General features: G+C 37.7%; 1 protein-coding gene and 1 long non-coding RNA gene across 5 annotated transcripts in view; both read left to right on the forward strand.

The window, feature by feature from the left end:
- The window catches only part of LOC140328074 (cytochrome P450 2C5-like), a 32,411-nt gene extending 10,107 nt beyond the window's left edge, over positions 1–22,304 (forward strand). The window contains exon 10 of the mRNA XM_072407401.1: positions 21,453–22,304. Within this exon, the coding sequence (XP_072263502.1) occupies positions 21,453–21,631 (179 nt within the window). The 3' untranslated portion in view covers positions 21,632–22,304. The remainder of the gene's footprint in view (positions 1–21,452) is intronic.
- LOC140328076 (uncharacterized) lies at positions 11,060–15,455 on the forward strand. Of its 4 annotated transcripts, XR_011920226.1 has the most exons (4): positions 11,825–11,839; positions 12,153–12,244; positions 13,105–13,297; positions 15,088–15,455. It is a non-coding gene; the product is annotated as an uncharacterized lncRNA (long non-coding RNA). The 4 variants fall into 4 exon arrangements; XR_011920224.1 differs by lacking the exons at positions 11,825–11,839; positions 12,153–12,244 and adding an exon at positions 11,060–11,148 and having other exon boundaries at positions 15,088–15,451; XR_011920225.1 differs by lacking the exons at positions 11,825–11,839; positions 12,153–12,244 and adding an exon at positions 11,122–11,180 and having other exon boundaries at positions 15,088–15,451.
- Positions 22,305–25,119: the final 2,815 nt, after the last annotated feature.

Raw genomic sequence — 25,119 nt, forward strand, 5'->3', positions numbered from 1 at the left:
AGTGCTCTAAATGACCATAGAGTAGGAGCAAGCCGAATAGGATGATGAAGACCATTCCAGAGAGTCGGGGCAGCTCTAGAAAAGTCTTGGAGCCGTGCCTCTAATGCGGTTATGAGACAGGAAGTCATTAGTAAGTCATTGGAAGAGCAAACTATTTTTGCCTTGAATTTCCATCTCAAATACTGCGTAATTGGATTAACATGAAGGTACATAGAAGGAGCATGATGAAGCCTCAGGTCTACCAGTATGGGACCTCCAAGAGATTTGCAAATATTAGAACTCTGGTTACACTCAAAGCAGCCTAGGCATTAGCTATACCAATCCATACCTTTATCCCTACCCCGTTCACTCTCCTGCTCGCATCACCCGGAGATCAACCTCCAGGTGATGCGAGCAGGAGAGCAGGCAGTAGATTCAGGCGGTGCTGCCAGCGGGAAATCTCCGCTGATATCACCCCCTGGATTTACTAATGGTGATCGCATCTGAAGTTAGATGTAATGCACCATGCAGAAATCCTGCATGGTGCACCGCATCTAACTGCAGATGCGTGCAGCGGGGGTGGTGGGGACCCGGGCGGTATTTAAAAAGCAAATTACTCTGTAATCTGCTTTTAAATTTCCTGCCCGGCCACGCCCTCCAACGGAGAAGCGCCCCGCCATCACAGCGCGATCGTGTGATCGCCGCTTGAGTGCGGGGCTAAGGTAAGAGGGACCCCCAAAGTTACCCTGAGTGTGACTCGGGGTTACCGCTTTTTGCAATTTTTCCCACCCCGGGAATACCGCTAGGGGGGTTAATAAATATTTTAACTATTTGTATGAATTTTATTCATTTTGTAAAGTGGTTTATAGTGTAGCATTAAAAAATCTACAAATTTGATTTAAAAATCTCTATTTTGTTTATAAATACTGTGTAATGTGTGGGTTTTTTAGTACCAAAAAAGTATAAAAATGACAAATTGTAGAACACAATGTATACTTGTATTTATAGTAACACAAATTAATTTATTTTTCAATGTTTTCAAGATTTATACATTTTTTCCAATCAAGGTGAATCAGGGTGACTAAAATTATCAGTTGAGAAAATTAGTACAAGGTAAAATTGCTTTGGTAAATTAGTACAAGGTAAAAGAGCTCTCTTTTTTAAAACAGGGAATCAGACATTCCCTAAAACATTCCCTCGTGGGAATCTTCTTGATCCATGTGCTTCAATGGCAGTAATTGATTCCCACCAGTGAATGTTTAAGGGAAGTCAGAAAGGGTCCTAAGCCAATGGAAAATGGTCACCCTTACTCTATATTTTCCCAGCAGTAATTACTTTTCTGGAAAACAAAATGAAATATTATTATTAGCCGTTCTAGCCGTTCAGCGTTCTAATTCTGTCCGTATTTCCAAGCAAAAAGTGTTACTTTTTTTTTGCATGAAAATTTATTTGACATTGTAGGCTATAATTCTTAGGCACTCACCAAAATCAGTCCAATATTTAATAAGTTTAATAAAAACTTTAAATAAAAAAAACACAAAAATCTGTTAAAAAAAAATAAAAAAAAAGTGAAACATGTAATATAACTGTACAGAAGCATGCATAGTATATATATTATAAAAATATATATATTATATAAAGATTTATTTGTATTGGACCCAATACAGCTATTTTGTATTGAATCCAATACAAAATTATTTAAATTTCCTGCTGATGCACCGACGTATACACCAAGGTCACCGGGAAACCCCTGAGAACGTCTCCACAGTTCGCGGCTGAAGATTAGAGGAGGACGTGTCCCCAGGATCTGCAGGGACCAGCAGGACCCCGGGGGATGCCATCAGAACAAAGTAAGTGGTTTTTTTTAAAGTTTAAGTGACCCCGAGTGTGACTCGGGATTACCACTTTTTGCAGGTAAAATCCACCGGTAGTCATACTCGGGAATACCACTAGGGGGGTTAAACTGTAATTATATAGTGCCGATAAATTACGCAGCACTTTATAATAATTCGAGTTTGCAAATGACAGAGAGATACAGACAGTGACAAAGGAGGAGTGGAGAGCTTAGAAGAGCTTACAGGTTATCCCACTATGAATTGATGATTCCCATGGCTGCACTTGATGTAAGCACAGCCATTGGACTCCTGACTGTGTCTAATCTAGAACCAAGGTTAAAATTAACAGTTGAAAAAATTAGTACAAGGTTAAAATTGCTTTGGTTTATTAGGAGCTCTATTGGTAAAATAGGGAATCAGACATTCCCTAAAACATTCCCTCGTGGGAATCTTCTAGGTCCATGCGTTTCAATGACAGTAAATTATTCCCACTATGGAATGTTTAAGGGAAGTCAGAAAGTGCCCTAAGTGTATATTTATCTGAATTGCATAGCAGTTGCCTTCAGGAATCTTCCAGGGCCACCAGCTTCATTCTTCTTACCACTTGACATGCCCGTTTTTTCCCACGGAGGTCCATGGGGATTGAGTGTGTAGTTGAAAGGCCATCAGAAAGAAGGAATACTGACCCCTCCAAAATTGTATGAGGATCAACTATACAGGAGTAGTCACAAAAAATATTTCAGAAATAGGCCAATATGTCTAAAATGTTGGCCTGTCTGTGAAAACTTATCCATAAGAATCACGCTGCACGAAAATAGAACCTTTAGGAATGCTAAATCAAAAAACTGTTGTTAAATATTCATTGCAGAATAAAACACCAACACACCTAAGGCTATGTACACACGTGCAATAATTGTTGTTGGAACAAATCTTTCACAGTCCTTTCCAACGACAAAAGGCTGCACAATGCATGAACCAGCTCTGTACATACAGCACCGTTCTGCTCTATGGAGAGGGGAGGGGGGAGAATGACGATAAGCTGTGCTCTCTCCCCTTCACTCTCATTACGATCGTTCCTTGTCTATCGTCCATGGACCTGCCAGGACGGTTGTCCGGATGATGGACGACAAGTGCTATACACACATCTGACATGCGTACGTAGCCTATCAAAAGATGCTAAAGTACGCCTGTGCCCATATATTGTTCTGTATGATTATCTTAGTACTGGTACTATTTTGATACAAAAACACTAAAACTATTACTTTGTGCTCTAATAGGGAAAGAAAGTTGTGGTTATCATTACCTTTGTTAAAGTACCTGGAAGGGTGTGCATTTGCCCCGCCTTAAAGGTAAAAGAGCTCTCTTTTTTAAAACAGGGAATCAGACATTCCCTAAAACATTCCCTCGTGGGAATCTTCTTGATCCATGTGCTTCAATGGCAGTAATTGATTCCCACCAGTGAATGTTTAAGGGAAGTCAGAAAGGGTCCTAAGCCAATGGAAAATGGTCACCCTTACTCTATATTTTCCCAGCAGTAATTACTTTTCTGGAAAACAAAATGAAATATTATTATTAGCCGTTCTAGCCGTTCAGCGTTCTAATTCTGTCCGTATTTCCAAGCAAAAAGTGTTACTTTTTTTTTGCATGAAAATTTATTTGACATTGTAGGCTATAATTCTTAGGCACTCACCAAAATCAGTCCAATATTTAATAAGTTTAATAAAAACTTTAAATAAAAAAAACACAAAAATCTGTTAAAAAAAAATAAAAAAAAAGTGAAACATGTAATATAACTGTACAGAAGCATGCATAGTATATATATTATAAAAATATATATATTATATAAAGATTTATTTGTATTGGACCCAATACAGCTATTTTGTATTGAATCCAATACAAAATTATTTAAATTTCCTGCTGATGCACCGACGTATACACCAAGGTCACCGGGAAACCCCTGAGAACGTCTCCACAGTTCGCGGCTGAAGATTAGAGGAGGACGTGTCCCCAGGATCTGCAGGGACCAGCAGGACCCCGGGGGATGCCATCAGAACAAAGTAAGTGGTTTTTTTTAAAGTTTAAGTGACCCCGAGTGTGACTCGGGATTACCACTTTTTGCAGGTAAAATCCACCGGTAGTCATACTCGGGAATACCACTAGGGGGGTTAAACTGTAATTATATAGTGCCGATAAATTACGCAGCACTTTATAATAATTCGAGTTTGCAAATGACAGAGAGATACAGACAGTGACAAAGGAGGAGTGGAGAGCTTAGAAGAGCTTACAGGTTATCCCACTATGAATTGATGATTCCCATGGCTGCACTTGATGTAAGCACAGCCATTGGACTCCTGACTGTGTCTAATCTAGAACCAAGGTTAAAATTAACAGTTGAAAAAATTAGTACAAGGTTAAAATTGCTTTGGTTTATTAGGAGCTCTATTGGTAAAATAGGGAATCAGACATTCCCTAAAACATTCCCTCGTGGGAATCTTCTAGGTCCATGCGTTTCAATGACAGTAAATTATTCCCACTATGGAATGTTTAAGGGAAGTCAGAAAGTGCCCTAAGTGTATATTTATCTGAATTGCATAGCAGTTGCCTTCAGGAATCTTCCAGGGCCACCAGCTTCATTCTTCTTACCACTTGACATGCCCGTTTTTTCCCACGGAGGTCCATGGGGATTGAGTGTGTAGTTGAAAGGCCACCAGAAAGAAGGAAAACTGACCCCTCCAAAATTGTATGAGGATCAACTATACAGGAGTAGTCACAAAAAATATTTCAGAAATAGGCCAATATGTCTAAAATGTTGGCCTATCTGTGAAAGCTTATCCATAAGAATCACGCTGCACGAAAATAGAACCTTTAGGAATGCTAAATCAAAAAACTGTTGTTAAATATTCATTGCAGAATAAAACACCAACACACCTAAGGCTATGTACACACGTGCAATAATTGTTGTTGGAACAAATCTTTCACAGTCCTTTCCAACGACAAAAGGCTGCACAATGCATGAACCAGCTCTGTACATACAGCACCGTTCAGCTCTATGGAGAGGGGAGGGGGGAGAATGACGATAAGCTGTGCTCTCTCCCCTTCACTCTCATTACGATCGTTCCTTGTCCATCATCTGTGGACCTGCCAGGACGGTTGTCCGGATGATGGACGACAAGTGCTATACACACATCTGACATGCGTACGTAGCCTAGCAAAAGATGCTAAAGTACGCCTGTGCCCATATATTGTTCTGTATGATTATCTTAGTACTGGTACTATTTTGACACAAAAACACTAAAACTATTACTTTGTGCTCTAATAGGGAAAGAAAGTTGTGGTTATCATTACCTTTGTTAAAGTACCTGGAAGGGTGTGCATTTGCCCCGCCTTATTTTTTTATATATTTATCTTTACAGATAGAGTCATCTTTACAGATAGAGAGGCACACATTTCTCATTTCAAGGAACCCCTACCGTCTTCTGGAGGATTCTTGGGGTTCCACTGACCCCAGTCTAGATGGAGAAAAATGCGTAATGTAGCTATCATACTCCTGGCAATACTATCAGAAAGTTTTGTATAGCAGAGGTCATCAGCAATCTAGTAACTGATTTTGTGCTCTACTCTTAGAGATGGAAGACGCTTCAAGTGGAAGTCACATTTTTTAAATTGTATTCACTTAAGTTGATCATGGGTTATTCGTGTGTGTGACAATTGTTTTTATATTTTTGTATTTGGCTGTTACTTTTACTATTGGGCACAATTTTTTGTTTGAGGTTACATATGAGCAATGGTATATTACCCACTAGTGACCTCAATGTTTTATTGTAAAGATATAGTATGCCTCTTCTTTAATTCGGAGCTGCCTGTATGCATATTCTTTTTTCTTTTTTTTAATGTTATGTTTTAAATTCACTTCACTAAACTCAATTCACTTTGTGTGCAGTCAGATGGGCAATTGCACAATGAAGCTGTTGATAAAGTTGCTGACAAAGACAAGCTAATCAAACAGCATTTACCCGAGTTCATGGATCATTGTGACATGCAAAAGGTGTTATTGTTGCAAAATTCACTTTTTGAGGCCAGCTCAGACTTTTACACAAATAATGGGTCAAAAAGATCTACAGACATGTACTGCGAGGTAAACAGTCCTACTTTCTCTTGTGAAGAGGACTTTTAGAGTTCATGGGAAATGTTAAAAAAATAACAATTTATACATTTTGAGGGTTGAGAGAACAGTGGAGAAGAGTAAACTGAAATGAGTGATTACAAGTCAAAGTGTTCTCATACACTTCCCCCAAAATCATGTTTGACATTTCCACACCAACATGCACTAACACATATACATATACGAGGGGGTGCTGGGAAGTTGTCGTTTGTTGTTGAAGTGGCGGGCCGTCATGAAGGGGAGTGCTGCCCAAAGACCACAGTTCCCCAAAAGGATATTTTATACTTTACATCTTTCTTCTTTCATATCCTGCCCACCAGAGATCTCTTTTTCTTGCAAGCTTTTCCCTTCAGGACATTCCAAACCCTAGGCTGTCCATATTATCCCCTACAACTATCTCACCTAGGGCTACCCTACCCTATAAAAAGAAAAAACTTGTCTAAAGTGAAACTATAACAGTAAAAAATTACCCTCTTTTAAATGGAGAGAATTATGAGCTCATTGTTGTGCTGCATTCCCTTTTTACTGTGCAATCACAAAGGGTCTAATCTATCAAAGTTCTTTAGAAGATAGACTATCATGGGGGAACCTGAATGATCCAACAAATCGGTGAGGATTTCTTAAAAAATATTTGGATTTGCAAATGTTTTCAGTCCTAGACCAGATTCATTCCAGGTTTGTTGGACCACCCACGTTCACTTATGATAGTCTATTTTGCACCATCCATCTGAGAAAGATCAGATCCTTCCCATTAGGATTTTTTTTTTTCAATTTGAAGTTTTATTGGATGAATTTAACATGAGGTCAAAATAGTAGGTTAACCACCAGGAATATAAAAACATAAAAAAAAACATTTAACACATAGACAACATCCGCATGGTTGCATTCTCGTAGTTATATCTCTCATATCAGTTCCTGTCGTTTATACTCCCTAGTACACTAAATTGTGTAATCTTACACAATATACCTATATAACTACATAATATCACCTAGTATTTTTCTTAGTTTATTATAAAAGAAGAAAAGGGGGGAAGGGGGATGGTGAATAGGGATTTGAGTCAAGTGACAAGTTATCAAGGGGGTGGTGGTTGCGGAAATTATTAGGGAATGGGGGGGGCTACAGCATTTTTCTATTGGTGTATTTGGTCATTTGCCTTTCAGATATAATACGTAAAATAATAACAAAAAAGAAATACAATATAGAGACAACTAGAAATCCTAAATCCTAAAAAAAAAAAAGTCTGAAAAAAAAATCATGCCACTATTTTATGAAATAGCTAAACTTGTTCTGGTTAAATAAGTTATATAACAACAGGAAGGAGATACATTTACTCAGTAACTAGTTGTAAACAAATAATAGAACACATACTTTACCTTTACACTTTCAAAGTACTCATTATCTCTTCAGAAATGTCTTTTTATGTTCCACCTTTCCCCTAGACACCGATATTGACTCACCCTTTACCCAATGAAATTACACAACACTTCCACAAAGTGTTTCTCTTCACAAAGACTCACAAAGATTATTTGATAATTTATTACTTCTAAATGGTGGGCTCAAATAGAATTCCAGCCTCTGTAATGACTTTACTGATTTTATGAAGGCTGAAAATTTTGGTAAGGTCATTGGACCTTGCATACCTGGACAATTTTTTACTTACTTTACGCATCCAATAAAAAAGACCAGATCTCCAGTGAATCTGATGAGGATGTAGCAGCTAACCAGTTGTGGGACTTTCTATTGGTTGTGGATAGATTGAACATGTTGGTGGATATGAGTTGAAAGTACACAAATTGAATCGTGCATAGGAATAATCAGGCATGTCATTTGTATCTGGGAATCTTTGGGAGGACCTTATCTTGGTTTTTAATATGTGTTTCAGGACCTTACAATGATCAAAAAATAACCAAAATATTGTATCAGTTAAATCATAGCAAAATTGCATGTGCTTTTGTATACTAATCCTCATGGTCATGAGGACACTGCTTTGACCAGAGTGAAAATCTGAAAAGAGGGAAACTATCAGTATTGAAAATTAAAACAAATATTATATAAAATATTATATTATATATATATATATATATATATATATATATATATATATATATATATATATATATATATATACTGTTGGACGGGGGATCTACAAAGACCACATCCCAGATGTGATCAAATATAAACAACAGGAAGAAAAGAAATATACAAATAAATGCACATTTAAAAGAGCCCTAAAACCCGTCTTTTGCAACTCTGCTACCTGTCTTCTTCTGTCTAATAAACCTTCACTATTTACCCACCAATCCATATCCCCTCTACTATGTGCTACATCCTCCACCTCTTAGATTGTAAGCTCTGTTAGACAGGGTCCTTTCCTCCTCCTAGTTGTTGTTTGTAACTGTCCATCATTTGGAAACCCCTATGTCATGTACAGCACTGTGTAATATGTTGGCCATTTATAAATACAATATAATATTATAATATAGAGAGAAACACCACTTTTTGAAGGGGACTTTAAAGGTCAATAACAAAAACATATATTAAAATTGACTTTATTTTGTATTATCTAAATTATGCACAATTGTAAAATAGTAAACACATGAAATACACGCTAGACTCTCCTACTGGGTTATCCCTTGTGGGGGAATACCAAACTCACTTTCTCTATGCCTTTTGCAGACAAGTCCACTTCCTCAGGAGAAAGGAGATCTGTAATTACAATAAAAAATATATATACAATCAATATTTTAATCTTAGTTTTTCAACATTATATTCAAAAAACATATAATCATTTTACAAAGTTATAAATATACCAGCAGTATATGGCAATCTTCTCTCACAAAATGGTATAGGCTGAAGAGGACTAGGACCGTAAGACACGTGTCTCTTAGTAATCCTAGTAATATGATAACATGGGGTTTCAATATATAACATATTTTTCATAAATTTTCTTCTTTGTTATAAGACAATTACTTTTTACTTACTGAGTTAACCAGTAACAGAAAAGGCATCCATGACACAATTTTATTATCAGAAAGTGTGCTTTACCTTTCCTCCACCAAAGTCACCCTCCCATTACTATCTACAATATTTATTTCACCTTTCCTCCAGACAATGACATCGGATTACCTTTTCCCTAATGGCTTAGGTAAGGTGTAATCTCTTTTTACCCATCATCACTGCTTCTCTTGAATACACTAATCCCTGCTGAGCTGTCACTTTTTATTGATGGTTAACCATTTAACACTTAATAATAGAATAAGACAATAGAGTAAATGCATTCCAAACACATCTTTAAAAGTAACAGTCTAGATCAGTAGTTTTACCAACCACGGTTCCTACAGAAGTTTCCAAGGGTTCCTTGAGCAATGAACAATTTGTGCATCTTAGGGCCATTTAGTCACATCACTGATCTGTAAGGGTGACATTCTTCCTATGGGCCAGCAATATAGGAGGCATTCTTCCTACTGATCACTACACGTGAGTGAGAAATGTGAGTTGCGGATATAGTAATTATTGCAGGGGTTCCCTATGACCTTAAGGTTATTCCAAGGGGTTCTCCACACAAAAAAGGTAGAGAAACACTGGACCACTAGTGCATTTAAACTTGCTAGGGAAATCACATACCAATCTTGTATGTCTTTAATGCCATTATTATTATTTTTTTAGCTGTTTTGATTAACATTGTAGAGGCATTACATATATCTAATTCAAAATTTTCATACCTTTCAACTGTCCCTGATTTGGTAAGACTGCCCCTCTTCATACTAACTGACTGTTCCTGATTTGAAGGGACTGTCCCTCTTCATGCTATCCAATTATCTCTGATTTGGAGAGACTGTCCCTCTTCATATCTTTCAACTGTCCCTGATTTGGTAAGACTGCCCCTCTTCATACTAACTGACTGTTCCTGATTTGAAGGGACTCTTCCTGTTCAAACCTCCCAACTACCTCTGATTTAGAAGGACTGTCCCTCTTCATACTTCCCAACTGCCCCTAATTCGATGGAACTGTCCCGCTTCACACCTCTCAACTGCCCCTGATTTAGAGGGACTGTCACTCTTTATACCTCTTGACTGCCCCTGATTTAGAAGAACTGTCCCACTTCATACCTCCCAACTGTCCCTGATTTGGCTGGACTGTCTATTTTCATACCTTCCATCTGTCCCTAATTTAGAATGACTATCCCTCTTCATACCTCCCAACCGTGCTTGATTTGGTTGAATGGTCCCACTTCATATCTCCAAACTGCCCCTGATTTGGAGGAACTGTCCCTTCTCATACCTGCCAACTTCCCCAAATTTAGAAGGACTGTCTCTCTTCATACCTCCTAACTTTCCCTGATTTGGAGAGAGTGTCCTTCCTCAAACCTGCTAACTGCCCCTGATTTAGAAGAACTGTCTCCCTTCATACCCCCTAACTGGCCTTGATTTGGTTAGACTGTCCCTCTTCGTACCAACGAACTATCCCTGATTTGGAGAGACTGTCCTTCTTCATACCTCCCAATTGCCCCTGTTTTGGAGTGGCTGTCCCTCTCAATACCTCCTCACTGTCCCTAAATTGGAGGGACTGTCCCTCTTCATACCTATCGACTGCCTCTAATGTACGGGGACTGTCCCTCTCATAGCTCCCAAACAGGAAGAAACCCTAGCAAACTCCATGCTGATAGCAACCTGTGCGAAATTCTAAGCTAAGACAGGTATACCTCTGCAAAGTGAGAGTGCTAGCCACCATGCTGCCCAAACATTTAATGTACAGCGCTGCGTAATATGTTGGCGCTATATAAATCCTGTTTATTAATAATAATAATAATAACATGCTTATGGTTGCACATGATATTACCCTATGACATGGTTGATTGAAAATGCATCTAGAAACACAAAAACTGTTTTGTTTTCTTTAATCAGAATACTAAGATTTAAAAAAAATGTTTTCTAAAAAATAAAAATGCAATAGGAAGTAATATAAAATACAAAATGCTATACAAGGACATTACTCTGTAGGACATTGTACTCGGTGGGATGTGTTTATTGCTGTAGGGGAGGAGATTAGGTGTAGCTTGTTGCTTTCTGGGGTCATATATCAACTGGTTCTGTTAATATAAAGCTCCACACAGAATAACAAAGGGACAACTAAGAGGAGACCAACCTGTTTCTGGAATTTCGTCAGTAAAGGTTAGAATCCCCTGCTGCTCGTATTGATATATGTATGTATTTTTTATTCATCGTGTATATAGACATAATGCTATTAAATGTATATGTGTTATAACTATGTCCTTCTAGAAAACAGGTGGAATCTGATTTGTAATGTGAGATGGGAGGAAAACTAGTCATACAAGTAAAGTTTGATGAGTTAAAGGCTTTAGAGGGCGGGGACAGTCCAATCTTTAAATGGACTGACGGAATCTTCTTGGCCTTGATAAAATCTAAGTCTGCTGTATTTATGAAACACTAAAAATAACATCCAGTATCAGACTCCCACGGATTATTAATCACCCCTATTTAAAGCACATGGACCTGGAAGATTCTACTGCAGATTATGTTGCTGAAGGTCATGTTCCCTGTTTTATAAACTGACAACATAGACATAGAGTATAGAGCAGTGTTTCTGAACTTTTTTTTAACATGGGGGATCCCTTGAAATAATTTTTAGGTTTTCAGGGAACCCCTGCTATAATATAATATAATAATATCTGCAGCTCACAGTATATCAGTGTGGTGGTCAGTGGGAAGAATGCCTCCTACATTGCCAGTCAATGAGAAGAATGTTACCCAGAAGGATCATTGGTATCAAACTGACCTGAGAGGCACAACTCAAGGAACCCCCAGCAACCTCTGGAGGAACCCTGGTTTAGAAACAGTGATGGTAAATACGGATGGGGTCTTCTACAAGCGATCCCCTCTCTATATTGATAATGTTTTATTTAAATTTGTAAAAAAAAAGGGACATATCAATAATATTGTATTTGTTATGTATGCAGGTTTGTTATCTGCAGCCCCTGTTTTTTTGGTACAGCGCTGCCTAATCTGTTGGTGCCCTAAAAAGCCCTTTGTTTCAGCTCTATACAACACATATGCTGAACTGGCAGCACTGTACATTACATACATTAACTTTAGACTCCGAAATTTTTTTGACGCTTTGTTAACTTTTAATTTTTTTCTCATTATCTCGCTATTAGCTAGTTGCCAGACACAACAGGAATTGGATAAAACATAAACAAGCCACACCCAACAGACATTTGGATCAGCAGTGTATTGTTTGGACGCTATAGTATGTATCCAAATGAGGAATATGTTCATCTAAATGTTCTGGTCACTTGACACTGGAAGTATCATCTTTCCCGTTGACAGTAACCTAGTGCTTCCTATGGCACTATGCTTTGGGACAGGGGTGCCAATAGTGGGCCGCAGCCGTCTGACAGGAGGGTCGCGGCTCTGGCTGGTGCAACCCCCGTTGGGTTAAGTGGAAGACCGCCGCTGGGGGAGCGCACCGCCCAGAGCTGCAGACCATGTCAACTATACGCATGGGAGAGTGGGTGGATTCTGGCATCAGGATATCTTTATGGGGGAAGTTTCTTTCCCTTTAGGTGACACATGACTTCCCGCACATGCGAGGTCCAGAGTCAATGCATTTGGTCTCTGTGGGCTCCAAAAGGTTGGGGACCAGTGATTTAGTACATCTTTGGGCATAGCTGGATTTGGTCACTAATTTGGTTTTTGGATATTTGTATTTGCATATGTTATCCTACTACCAAAAAATCCTCTGAAGAAGTGGTTGTATCCCCAAAATGCACCGGGACTTACTAAAATGTTTGATAGTAATCTATGTTATATAATGATGTGATGTCTGAGGCCTTTTGTTTTGGCCTTTTATCTAAGCATATGGAATGTTTAATATTATTATTGTACACTAAATAAATATATTGTTTTTAAACTGATTTACTTGCCACTAATTCCTAGCTAAGGTACACCAGTACTCTTTTCTGTTCTACCTTACCTTTCAGGTCTCTGAAAAAAAAATGTTTGAATTGGTTTTAAATAAACTGTGTTTTTTATTTTTTTTATTTTACATTATATAAAATATTACAATGTACCCGGCCCATACCAACATTGTTTCCCCATTCCTTCTAGATTGAAAGACAAGTTGACCATGGATCCTGTGACAATTCTTCTGACTATATTGGTCATCTTGTTTTTGGTCAAAACCTATAATGACCGAAAAAATGAAAAATACAAAAACTATCCTCCAGGGCCGAAGCCTGTGCCGTTCTTTGGAAGTTTGCATAGGATTGATATACAAAAACCTCACAAAGCCTTTATGAAGGTAAGATGGCACCCTACTGTTTTTGTAGGGATTTTAGGACTCATATGGGCCAGTAAACACAAATCTTAAACATGGTTAAACAAAATTTTTTATCAAGTAATTATACTCAAAACAAAAGGCTAGTACACACCACAGAAACAATGCCCAGTGTGCTGGTAATCACTGACCTGTCAGGCATTTGTCTAAACTCTCATAGCATTATCAGTCCTAATGGCAGAAACACTTTGTGTGGTTTCTCCATTTTCAAAGACTTTGGGTCTCTGCCCGGTATGTCCCACACCAAAGTCCAAATATACTGAGCAATCTAGATGTACAATACATCTAAGCTATAATTTAGGAAGTTCTTGCCATTTGGCAACAGACTGGCAAAATTATGTGAATCCAGCCATAAGAAACAGACAACATAAGTCTCTACACTACTTTATACTCTAGAAAAACAAATTGTTGACGCTGGGAGTAAGCAATAGCCACTAAGGAGCCACATGAAACAATTTGTGTAAATTTGCATTACAGAATAAAAAATTCATTACCAAATATAAATTTCCATTAGGCAAATAGTTTAGTCTTATGAACATGGGAGTAATGCAGATATTTCTCATATGGCTTAGCCCCCATTCAGACTGTGGTGGAAAATGCACAATTTGCCTTTCCTAGGAACAAAAAACTTCTGCGTTGTACCAAGAGTGAAAAACTGCACCACAGGTTCACTCATTTGCAATGTGGATCTTCCTCCAGAGGAGGAAAAGCAACCACATGCCAGAAATGACTGCACCATGATCCAACACAATTACAGCTACAACCACATGCAAACGTGTACAAAATAGTTCCTAATAGCTCACAGTCAGTTGAATAGGAGAAGTTGGGATCGCAGTTAAGCCTGCAGCACACTGATGTGGTCAACTGCAAGTCTGAAACAAGCGTTAGTGGTCAACTGTTTAAACAACTGCAATGGTGCAGACCACAGATGAGCCAGCCTATATAGGGATGTGTATTCTAATGTACTGTTTCAAACCTTTTGATTATCTTTATCGTTTTTTTCAAATTATTTTGATAATACCTAAAAAATGATTTGGAGATTTCTATTCAAATACTGTAAATGATGGGCCTGGTTTAAAAAAAGCAATATATTTGATCAATCATTTTCAATCATTATCCAACTAGTGATCATATGAGCTGTTATTTGGGGGTCATGTAAGGGCTGATGTCCATGTAGGCAAAAAGTATTGGGGTTATATGAGTTACTTCATTTGGTGTTTTTTGTTATATAATTCCAACCCCGAAATATAGTATAAACATTTACAAAATTGAGGAAAACAGAGGGTTTTTTTTTGCAAACAACAAAATATTTATTGTATAACCAAGAGCTATTCACTACATAGCCAAAATATGGTAGTCTATTAGTAAAGATTTTAGATACAATAATATGTGAGTTGGCCAAAAGAAGACACTAGACAATGTACTTCTGATACAAAATCAAAAAATTAAGTCAATAATTTGTCCATGAGAAAGTCCAAGGAAAACTTCCAAGACATTATTTGCAACTGTCTTTTTTTCCCAAAACATTTCACCATTAAGTAGGCTCCTCATTTTTTTTTTCCCCAAAAAAACCCTCTGTTTTCCTAATTTTTTTACATGTTAGTACATGTAGGTAAAAACACAAATTCCAACGAAGACCTGGCTTCTGTCTACATTAAAATCTCCATATGGGTATCTAACTACATATCCATGTTATAATTTTCATGATGTTTTTCCAAATCTACCAGTAGTATTTACATTTTATATTGTTATAGCTGTCTGAGGAGTACGGGCCTGTGTTTAGCATCAAGCTGGGATCAGAAAAGATGGTTGTCTTATGTGGTTATGACACTGTAAAAGAAGCACTTATCAACCGTGCCGAGGAATTTTATGAAAGACCACTTAACGCAATATCTGCTAAAACATCGAAAGGCTATGGTAAATCATGGAATGTTCTAAAAATAAGCCCTACTGTTTTAAAATAGATAGCTTGATCTTATGTGTTATATATTAAACCCAGGCACAACAATCACACCAAACAGCTACAAAAGACTGTTCGTGCAACTGAGTGCAAGTGGAGGAAACCTGGCCTCAGCGCTGACTTCCTGGATTACAAAGCTAGACTACAACACTTTAACACTGAACTCACACACCAAGCAAAAGTATTTCAAAGCTGTTATTTCCTCTCAAGCTTTGAACCCATGCAGCCTCTTCTCAACAATTGACTCCCTCCTAAACCCCACCGTTGCGCCTCTCACAACTACCTTCTCTCCCCAAGACATTGCCACCTATTTGGAGATAAAATTGTCAAAATCAGACATGATGTCTATGCTCACCAGTCCACTCCAACCATATCCACCCCTTCCACCTGTAAATCATCACTGTCCTCCCTCAGCACTATTACTGTAGATGAAGTCTCCTCTCTTCTCTCATCATCTCCATCTACTGTCTGTTCGCTTGACCCAATTCCCTCTGATCTACTCGGTGCTCATTCCTCCACCCTGGACCCCGCCCTAACTAAACTATTCAACTTTCCCTTTCTACTGGTATCTAGCCCTCTGCTTTCAAAAATGCCATTATTCTCACTATCCTGAAGAAACCCTCACTAGACCCCTCCATACCTCCTAGCTACCATCCTATCTTCCTTCTCCCATATGTTTCCAAACTTTATGAGCACCTTGTATACAAATGACTCACCGATTACCTGAGCACCAACTCTCTCCTTGCCCCTCTCCAATCTAGCTTTTGAGCTGGCCATTCCACCAAAACAGCCCTTACTAAAGTGGCCAATGACCTCATCAGAGCTAAGTCTCAAGGCAACTTTTCCCTTCCCCTTCTCCTTGATCTTTCTTCTGCTTTTGACACTGTTTAACACCCCCTTCTACTACAAATCATGCCCTTCATCAGCATCTCTGTCTCTTGGTTTGCTATCTGTCTGACTGCTCCTTTCAAGTTACTTTCAATGGTAATTCCTCCTCTCCAACTCTCCTCCCTGTTGGTGTTCCCCAAGGGTCAGTCATTGGACCAGTTCTCTTTTCTCTGTACGGGTAGTTTCATATTCTCCATTTGATTACAGTAACATCTGTATGCTGATGACACTCAGATCTATCTGTCCACCCCTGACTGGTCTCCTTCAGTCCTGGATAAGGTCTTATGCTGCCTGTCGGCCATATCACCATGGATGTCTGACAGATTCCTCATCAACTCATCATCCCCCCCCCTCACATTCCAAATCTCTCTTCGACATATTCCTAACTGTTAACAACACTGTTATTCGGCCCTCCCCTCAGGCACGTTGTCTTGGTGCCTACTTTGATTCTGCCTTCTCATTTACCCCCCATATTCATAACATTTCCAGGTCCTGTCACTTTCCCCTACGCAACATCTCCAAAATCTGCCACTACCTGTCCTCAAAGACTACCAAACTCCTTGTACACGCTCCTATCATCTCTCGTCTGGACTACTGTAACCTCCTCCTCTCTGGTATTCCACTAACCCGACTTTCTTCTCTACAACCCATTATGAATGCTGCAGCTAGACTCATCCATTCTTCCCATCACTCCTCTTCTGCTGCATCTCTTTGTAGTTCTCTTCATTGGCTTCCATTTGACTTTAAAATCAAATACAAGCTCCTGTGTTTTGCCTTCAAATCCATCCACAGTTCTTGTCCCACTTACCTTTCTGACCTGGTAAAAAAAAATACTCCCCTAGCGGCTGTCTTCGCTTTTCCAGTGACCTACTATTGACTTCCTCACTCATAACCTTATCACACGCACGGCTACAAGACTTTTCCAGAGCTGCCCTCACCCTCTGGAATGGTCTTCTTTGTCCTATTCGGCTTGCTCCTACTTTCTGCTCATTTAAAAGAGCGAACTGTACATTTGGGATGGTATAACCAAGGAGATCAAAGTGTGTAAAACCTAATAGCCTGGTCCTTGTTATTAGCAAGACATCTTTTCAAATTGAAGATTATTAATATTAGCCAGTATTTATATAGCGCCAACATATTATCCAGTAGTTTTTCCATAGTCATATCACTAAATGTCTTTCAAAGGTGCTCACAATCTAATGCCCCCCATTGTTATATGTCATTACCTTTGTCTAAGGATAATATTTAAGGGAAAAGTTGATTAACCTAACTCCATGTTTTTTTTTTGGGATGTGGGAGGCAACACACACAGACACAGAGAGAACATACAAACGCAAAGGCAGATAGTGTCCTGGCCAGGATACAAACCTGTGACCTAGTACTGTAAAGGCCAGAATGATAAACACTGAACCAACCATGCTGACCAGTGATTATGTTAGGTCTGCCAATGATATCTGACAGATTTGGTACCTCTATCCTGTGCCAAAATCTTTTGGCAGGTAGCGCTTAGGAAATGTGATAATAGAGCTCTGTATTCCAGAGGATATTGTTCAATCCTTAGATGAAGAAGTACTAAGGCAGGAGTAGGTGTAATCAAAACTCTTGCATTGTTAAAAAATATACACAAGGTTGACCACACAATCTCCAACACAAATGGAATGTTTGGTCATTTTGGTAACATTAATTCGTTTGAACAACAGGTTTTTTTATTTCTTTTATGTGGGCCGAACATTTGATCGGCCTAAAATTAAACAGAATCATCTCAGCAAATATGTAATTAGAATTAGGTTAAATACGTGTTTTCTCTTGTGTATTCTGTATTTTTTTAATGACTTGAATTGGTAAAGAGGTAGTGGCAAGCATGTCAATAAAGGTATTGCCAGTATTGCCTGTGTTGAAAGGTTCAGCATATACCCTTTTATGCAAGGGCTGTACTTAGACTTCATGCAGTCGTAGGCAAAGTTAGTGGGGCCCTGCAACAAAACATGGACAGGTGAGAATATTGGGTTTAGTTCCACTTTAAAGAATGATTGACCTTTCATATACAGTACAGGTAAAAAATATCCCACACACACATTTATGCTTACAAAGATCCAGAAGTAAAAGTTCTTGATCAATCAAAAAATCATTTTGCTTGCTTACATCCGGCACCATTTTGCCTACCAGCCTTTGCATTTCAACCCCAAAGACTTTGAAGGGGCTGGTAGATAGATCTTCTTAGACTTCTATGTAAGTAAAAACTAATATTACCGGGTACAATTGGGGTCATTGGAGTCCATTTGCCAAATAGCAATATCCACATAGCTAAGTAAAATATGCTCCTGCAAGCAAAATTTCATGTAGCTCAGTAAACGAGGTGACGCTGTCCTGACTTACAACTATTATATCGTATGCAAGGATATATTCTGTGTTTTCAGATTTTCTTTTCCCTATTGTGCTCATTATGTGATCTGCTTTGCAGTCAGAACAAACTTTTCAACTGTTTAGACTATCGAACAAAAGAGATAGATTTAAGTTTAATGAACTATAAAAAGCCCTCTGTCTGCTAATAATATTCCTTGCTGAATTTAGACACAAAAATCTAAAGGTGGAAATGGGGTGGAACAAAATAAGTAAGATATTGTTACATTTTATGTTGAAGCATTAGCCTGACCCCCCAACCAGCTGGCCCCTGGCCTTTTGATGTAAATGTTGCCCATAGTCACCTTGTGAAGGATACTTCAAAGCTTAAATCTGGTGAAAAGTCACTTTGCAAAGAATACCCAACCATGGTCAAGGAAATCAAACAACAAGTAGATTTTTCTTTGCGCATTGGATAGTTGAAGTCAGAAGAGCTTCCTCTCATTACTAAGCTAAGTGAAATAACAGTTGTAAATAATTCTATTTGGTGTTTGAGCAGCCTATATCCATTATGTATAGTAAAGCACCCTCATTGACAGAACATTCATTTTTATTAATTTTGCCTTGTCCATTTATGTTGTGCAGGGGAAGCCAGAATCAACATTGTACTTCCACAATGAAAACTTAACCATGCTGGTGAGCAACCTTTTTGCTGCTGGGATGGAGACAACATCCACCACTTTACGATGGGGCCTCCTGTTAATTAGTATTTTTTTTTTAAGAGCCGTACTATACCTGATAGTGGCATGTATATTATATATATGGCTCAGCCAATCTGTATTTTGGACAATTACAGCTGTCATCGCCCAGGGGCCTACTAATACCTGTTCTGAGCCAGATACAAATCTGATCAGAACTATGTGACCACCACTATTTTTCTATACAATAAAAGAAAGGAGTATCCACTTAGTCAAACACAGAACTTTCAATATCAAGAGATTTAATTTTTTTTTACATTTAACTCTAACGGCTTCTACTACAACATGAGTGATTGAGTAATTTACTGAGGTCCAAGTTGTACTGTGGGGTTCCAGAAAATGTCTCCTTGGCATATGCCAGTAGAAGACCCATTGAGTCACATGTAAACAAGGCAGGATTCTACCCATTTATTCATCAGCTGGATGGAGCTCCTGTCAGTACTGGGCGGATCCTTATGGGATCTCATCCTTGAGCATAGCTGCGTCCTGCATAGGTAAAAATGAATTAAAACATGTTCTGTTTATTTTAGACCTAATTTAACTCATTCTGAAAATAGTAATCTAATAGTCTTCTCTATGACAGACCCCAACAACTCTGGAGTCATGTTATGGGGATGAGGTCCTCACCACCGATAATTCTTGCCATCATTGGAGGAAAGAAGGAAGAAAGAGAAAGAAAGGCTTCTCAAAAGGCACCATAGACTTGAGTTAGTTATGTAAAAAAAATAGTGTACTTTTTATTAATATTCAGTACAAAAAAAACTTTAAAACAATTATTGAATCATGTTGCAGATTGGCATGATAGGGGACTCTATCCACACTATATTAGTTGATAAGTAAGTTTACAGACTTCCATATAGATAGTGAGACAGAGAACGGGGTCTCATCCCGATGCGTTTCGCCAAGATGGGCTTCCTCAGGGGATATAGAGACCCTAGGATGTAATATAATGTTTGATTCAGGCCAATTCAATAACAGTTGATGTAACAATCACGTAAGTGTTTGGATTCTTTGAGGGAACAGTTGCATAAGTGTTAAGATGTTTTGGGTCTCTGAGGTAAAAACTTGGTAATATGTTAAATGTTTCTTTAAATTGTGTTTTTGTGACTATCAGTGTGGGATAGATAATTGGATAAAATTTGTGTGATTCTTTTTCAGATATTCATAGGTTATAGGTTCACTATTTCAACAGGACCATCACTTAATCATGTATGGTAACTGTTATCAACGGATAATCGGTTAGAGCCTGAAAAGCTGTGTTTGGAACCAGCATGTAGGAGTGGAGAGACAACAGAATATGGATAGCTAAATCCTAAAGTGCACGATTCTGATGCAGTGAAACCAGACTATTTGAAGGGTGGACCCACAGCAGCTGTCCAAACTAGGGAACCTTGGAGGCAAGGAAAAAGCCTGGTTTTGTCTAAAAGAATATAGCTTTGAACTTTTCTTCTCCTTCATTTATTGGAAATATGTTTCCTGAGGACCTTTTATAGCTTGAAGGGCTCACACACTTGCTGCCCCCTATTTCTGATCCTGTGAAAGAGTCTGTATTTAATAATAGGGAGGGAGGGGGCTTACACAGTTTTTTATATAAGTGTTATAGTTTTTTTTTTTTAAGTATTGGGGAAGATATCTCATGAAACTACTCCATGAGGTGTGCCCAGTTGGTTGAAATGTGACCATTCCAACTCTTCTTGGTCTAGAAGAACTTTCTGTTTCCTTTAGCAAGTCAGCAAGTCATGGAACAGGTGATGGAGGCCAGCAGACAGCAAATTGGTAGATAATTAGGGTGACCTCAACAAAATCATTGTATTGTTATAGTAAGGGTTTTTAATGTATTCTGTAAATTGGTTGCTAAAATACTGCCAGGAAGCAATAATCAGTAGCTCTTCAAGCTTTAACGCCGTACTTGTTACCAGGTCCAGGACAGAAGGTGCATTGAAAGACCTTTAGACTTTATTGATAAATGTATATTGTGTGTTTTGGAACAGACATTTCTAGACGTTTAATCCTTTTATTGACCCCTTCCATCATAAATCTTATAGAAGGACTATAATTAGTTGTAAAAGAGTTCACAATTGCAATAGCAAACATAAGTTTTCTGTCTAATTAGATAGCTGACTTTGATTCTTATAGAAGTGATTAACTTTCATTGTTTCCCTTCTGTAACTAGGTAAGAGAAGCTGTGCTGGAGAGAACCTGGCAAAGATGGAGCTATTCCTGTTTTTTACAAGACTGCTACAAAACTTCACCTTCCAGGCCCCTCCTGATGTTGATGTGGACCTGACCCCTGCATTGGGGTTCACCAATGCCCCATTGCCACATAAGATCTGTGCTATACCTCGCAGTTAGACCATAGCCAAGCAACCAAGTCAATATTTGTGACTGGTGTAGTTGACCTGCACAGGAAAAAGTCTTAATTTGAAATAATTGACACGTTAATAAGAAATTTTGCACATTGCAAATATGTGTGGAAACAAGCCACCTTTCCTGCTTGTGATGTTCTGCAGACTTGTTTGCCTGCATCCACAAATGGTTTTTGTATTGAAAATCTGATTTGCTCAAGGCACTTTTGGCTGTGGCCTGTAGATCCTAATTATTTTTCTGTCTTCTCTGATGAGTACAGTTGTGTTGTCGCCTTTTGCAGGAGATTTAGGAGAAACAAAAAAAATGATTTACTACTCATTCAGTTGTTGATTTGTTACGTCAACTGAACTGGAAATATTATTCCTTTTTTAAGGAAGAAGAGAGAATATAAAAGGGTCAAAAGATGGTTTGTAATATTGTGAGTTCTGAGAATGGAATTTTGTATTACAAAACCTAGAAATAACAATTCTTTAACCTTTATGTCAGGTTAAAGAAAGAACAATTTTACTCTCAGCTTATGTAGGAAAAATCTGTATATATGCTGTTTTTTTTTACCTGTAAAATATATAACACATGTACAATTGTACAGATTAGTAATTGCTTTAACAGGTTGTAAAACATTGTTTTCTATTAATAAAGAGAAATAAAGGCAAAAAAATGTGTTCAGCCTAATTAGCCTTGCAATTTGTTATATTGCTGGGATATATCATGGTCCAGAATAAATTAGAATTTCCTCACAGTGAAATATTTCCTATTTAATAATTTTATTATATGTTATAGGAAGTTTTGAGAAGGAAATAGAAAACATTGTAAATGATTATGAAACACTGAATCCAATAGGAAATATAAAGTAGTGCACAAAATTAAATAAAAAAATATTAGGGGACATTAAAATAAGGCAATGACAACAATTATGAGTGACATTAACAGATCTGAAAGTTAGGAAACCCTATGCCATTGGGGTATAAGTCATATTATAGTGTAGGTGCACATTTCCATGATTAACAAGAGTATATTTAGTATAATTCAGGTGTGGGATGTCAAAAGGGTGTCAGAAAAGGGAAGTGAGAATGGAAAATGAAGCAAGAAGGATTTGGATAAACAATGTAAGGGAACATGCTTAGGGGAGGTGAAGGGAGAGAGGGGGAAACAGAGCGGTCTGTTTAAGCAAGAGGTATTAGAAGGAAGTCTTAGAGATCAATGAGACAGGCATCTGAGGTAGGTATAACATACTGCTGAATCCATATGGACTAGATGGCCTGGTGTCTGGTAATTGAACTGTACGGCCATAAACATTTTTGAAAATTTTAAATTGACACAAAAATTCCTAAAGAAGGTATTTACAAAATAGGGTCTTGCGGGATATGTTTATGAAATAAAGTAAAAAATACAGTAAACGTTGGACCAAAAGGAGGAAAATACTGAACACTGCTACCATATGTGTAATAGGAGTGCAGGTGAGAGCAGCCCCAAAAACATTGCGAGGCCAGGAATGAATGTCGCAAGTCCAGTGGAAACCAGGTACCAGTGGGACACAGTAAAATATTTCTTTAACACTATCGATAATAGAACATTATATTTCTCATTTGCATAAAAATATTCAAAGCAGATGTACATGAAAGCAGAGGTCATGTAGAACAAAATGATGTTAGTTGCATTTTGGGATGTAACATAATATTTGCAAATCAAATTTCTCCTAAGTTATTAAATACACTGAAATTATTTTGGGACACCCAATAATTTACAATTTTTGTTTTGGTTGGTTGTATTGAGTAAGTAGATACTATTTATGTTAAGCTTGACTTACACTTAAATATGACTGGTGGCCCTCAAATTATTGCTCCCATTACAGGATGCCTGAGGCATAAACATTTTCTTGAAGGGTGTCCGATGATCTTTATTCACTTGGCCATCCGGAACACCCACCTCTCTCCATGCTCCACCTATTAATCTTGAGGATCATTCGCCAGTATTCGCCATTCGCCAGTCAGTATTAAAATGGTCACCCCGAGCAATATTTGAAATAACTATTTTCACATTGAATTCATTGCCCAAGTAATTCTGTACATACAGTTATACGATTAATATTAATTATTTTGCCACCAATTGCCATCAATCAAAACACAGCCATTGCTAGCTTTGCATGGCTTGATCAGAAAAAATTGCATTTGTCAATCATACTCTGCTTTCACAAATAATTGATTATTAATTGTTAATTGATTGCCATTTTCCAATCAACATTCAGACATTTTTAGCTCAAAATTATTTAAGAAAGGCCCTTGGATGAATTATATTAACAATTTAGCTCTACAATTTTACACCTTATTAACAAGAGCAATTTTTACATTTCAGCTTAGGTTATTATAACTAGGTTATTGCTTTTTGTAAAACTTCTATTTGTAATATTAGAAAATTATTTTATTTTTGTGTTCTACAAAGACAACATAAAAAACCATTTTAATTTTTCCCATAGTAAATAGGGTTTAATAAAAAAGGTAGTAGGTGTAAATAAAAAGCAAATATTTTATTCTAGAATGTGTCCTATTTAAATTACACTAAAATAGTGTTTCCTATATTTAAATAAATGTATATTGTACAAGAAGCTGCAAACAGTTGAAAATATTGCATGCTTAGTGTATGCTTGCCTAGCGTTACATTTGGAGTTACCTTCAGGATACCCTCAGGGAGATTTTTCTCTAATAACATTTCAAATTAAGCAAAGAAATAAATGGAAGAACATGAAAAACATTCTGTCCTGTGGTTTTATATACCATGGCATTTGTTTGTTGCAAGAATCATTTTTTTCCTCTTTGCAAATTTTTGTTTTTAATATCTCAGTCCCAGTCATGGGATTATAATTATATACTTCAGCTTCCACATGTTTACACCAGCTGTAGGTGTGTGACGCCTACGTAACCAGAAACCGGATTTCTGTGCCTCGGTTGCATTTAGGACAGTTCATCCCAGTTTAGATTTCATGAAATGCTGCAGGAGGGGATTTGTGCATAGATGATTAAAGTCTGCACCGAATGTAAGACATGCTCCTTGATTTACTTTACTGTTGCTCAAACAGTTTTTCTTATTGCACTTCTTATCTTATTGCTTTTGCAGCCCTTAATAGTTCCTAAAAATAAGCTAATTCTCCCACCATTGACTTCAATCACCTGAGCAAAATCCCACTCTTCGATCGAAAAGCTGTGGAATCAAATAGTAATAGCTGTAATTTTAAATTATTCAAAATAATGTAACTGTGCTATAAAGTTACAGTATTAAATAAGTGGCATTGCAGAACCCCCCACCAAAAATGTGGCAGTGTTCATCTGCTTGATTTTTATCAATACTCAAGCCTACACTTTATCACTAAGTCAGAGCTCACGTTACAATAACATGAAAAGTAACCACTTTGGCTCCTGAATGTCAGAGAAACTGATAGCTAAGCATCTAAAACAGCTAAAAAAACATCTAAAAAAAAT

This window comes from Pyxicephalus adspersus, chromosome 4, assembly GCF_032062135.1.
Source record: "Pyxicephalus adspersus chromosome 4, UCB_Pads_2.0, whole genome shotgun sequence".
Lineage (NCBI taxonomy): Eukaryota > Metazoa > Chordata > Amphibia > Anura > Pyxicephalidae > Pyxicephalus > Pyxicephalus adspersus.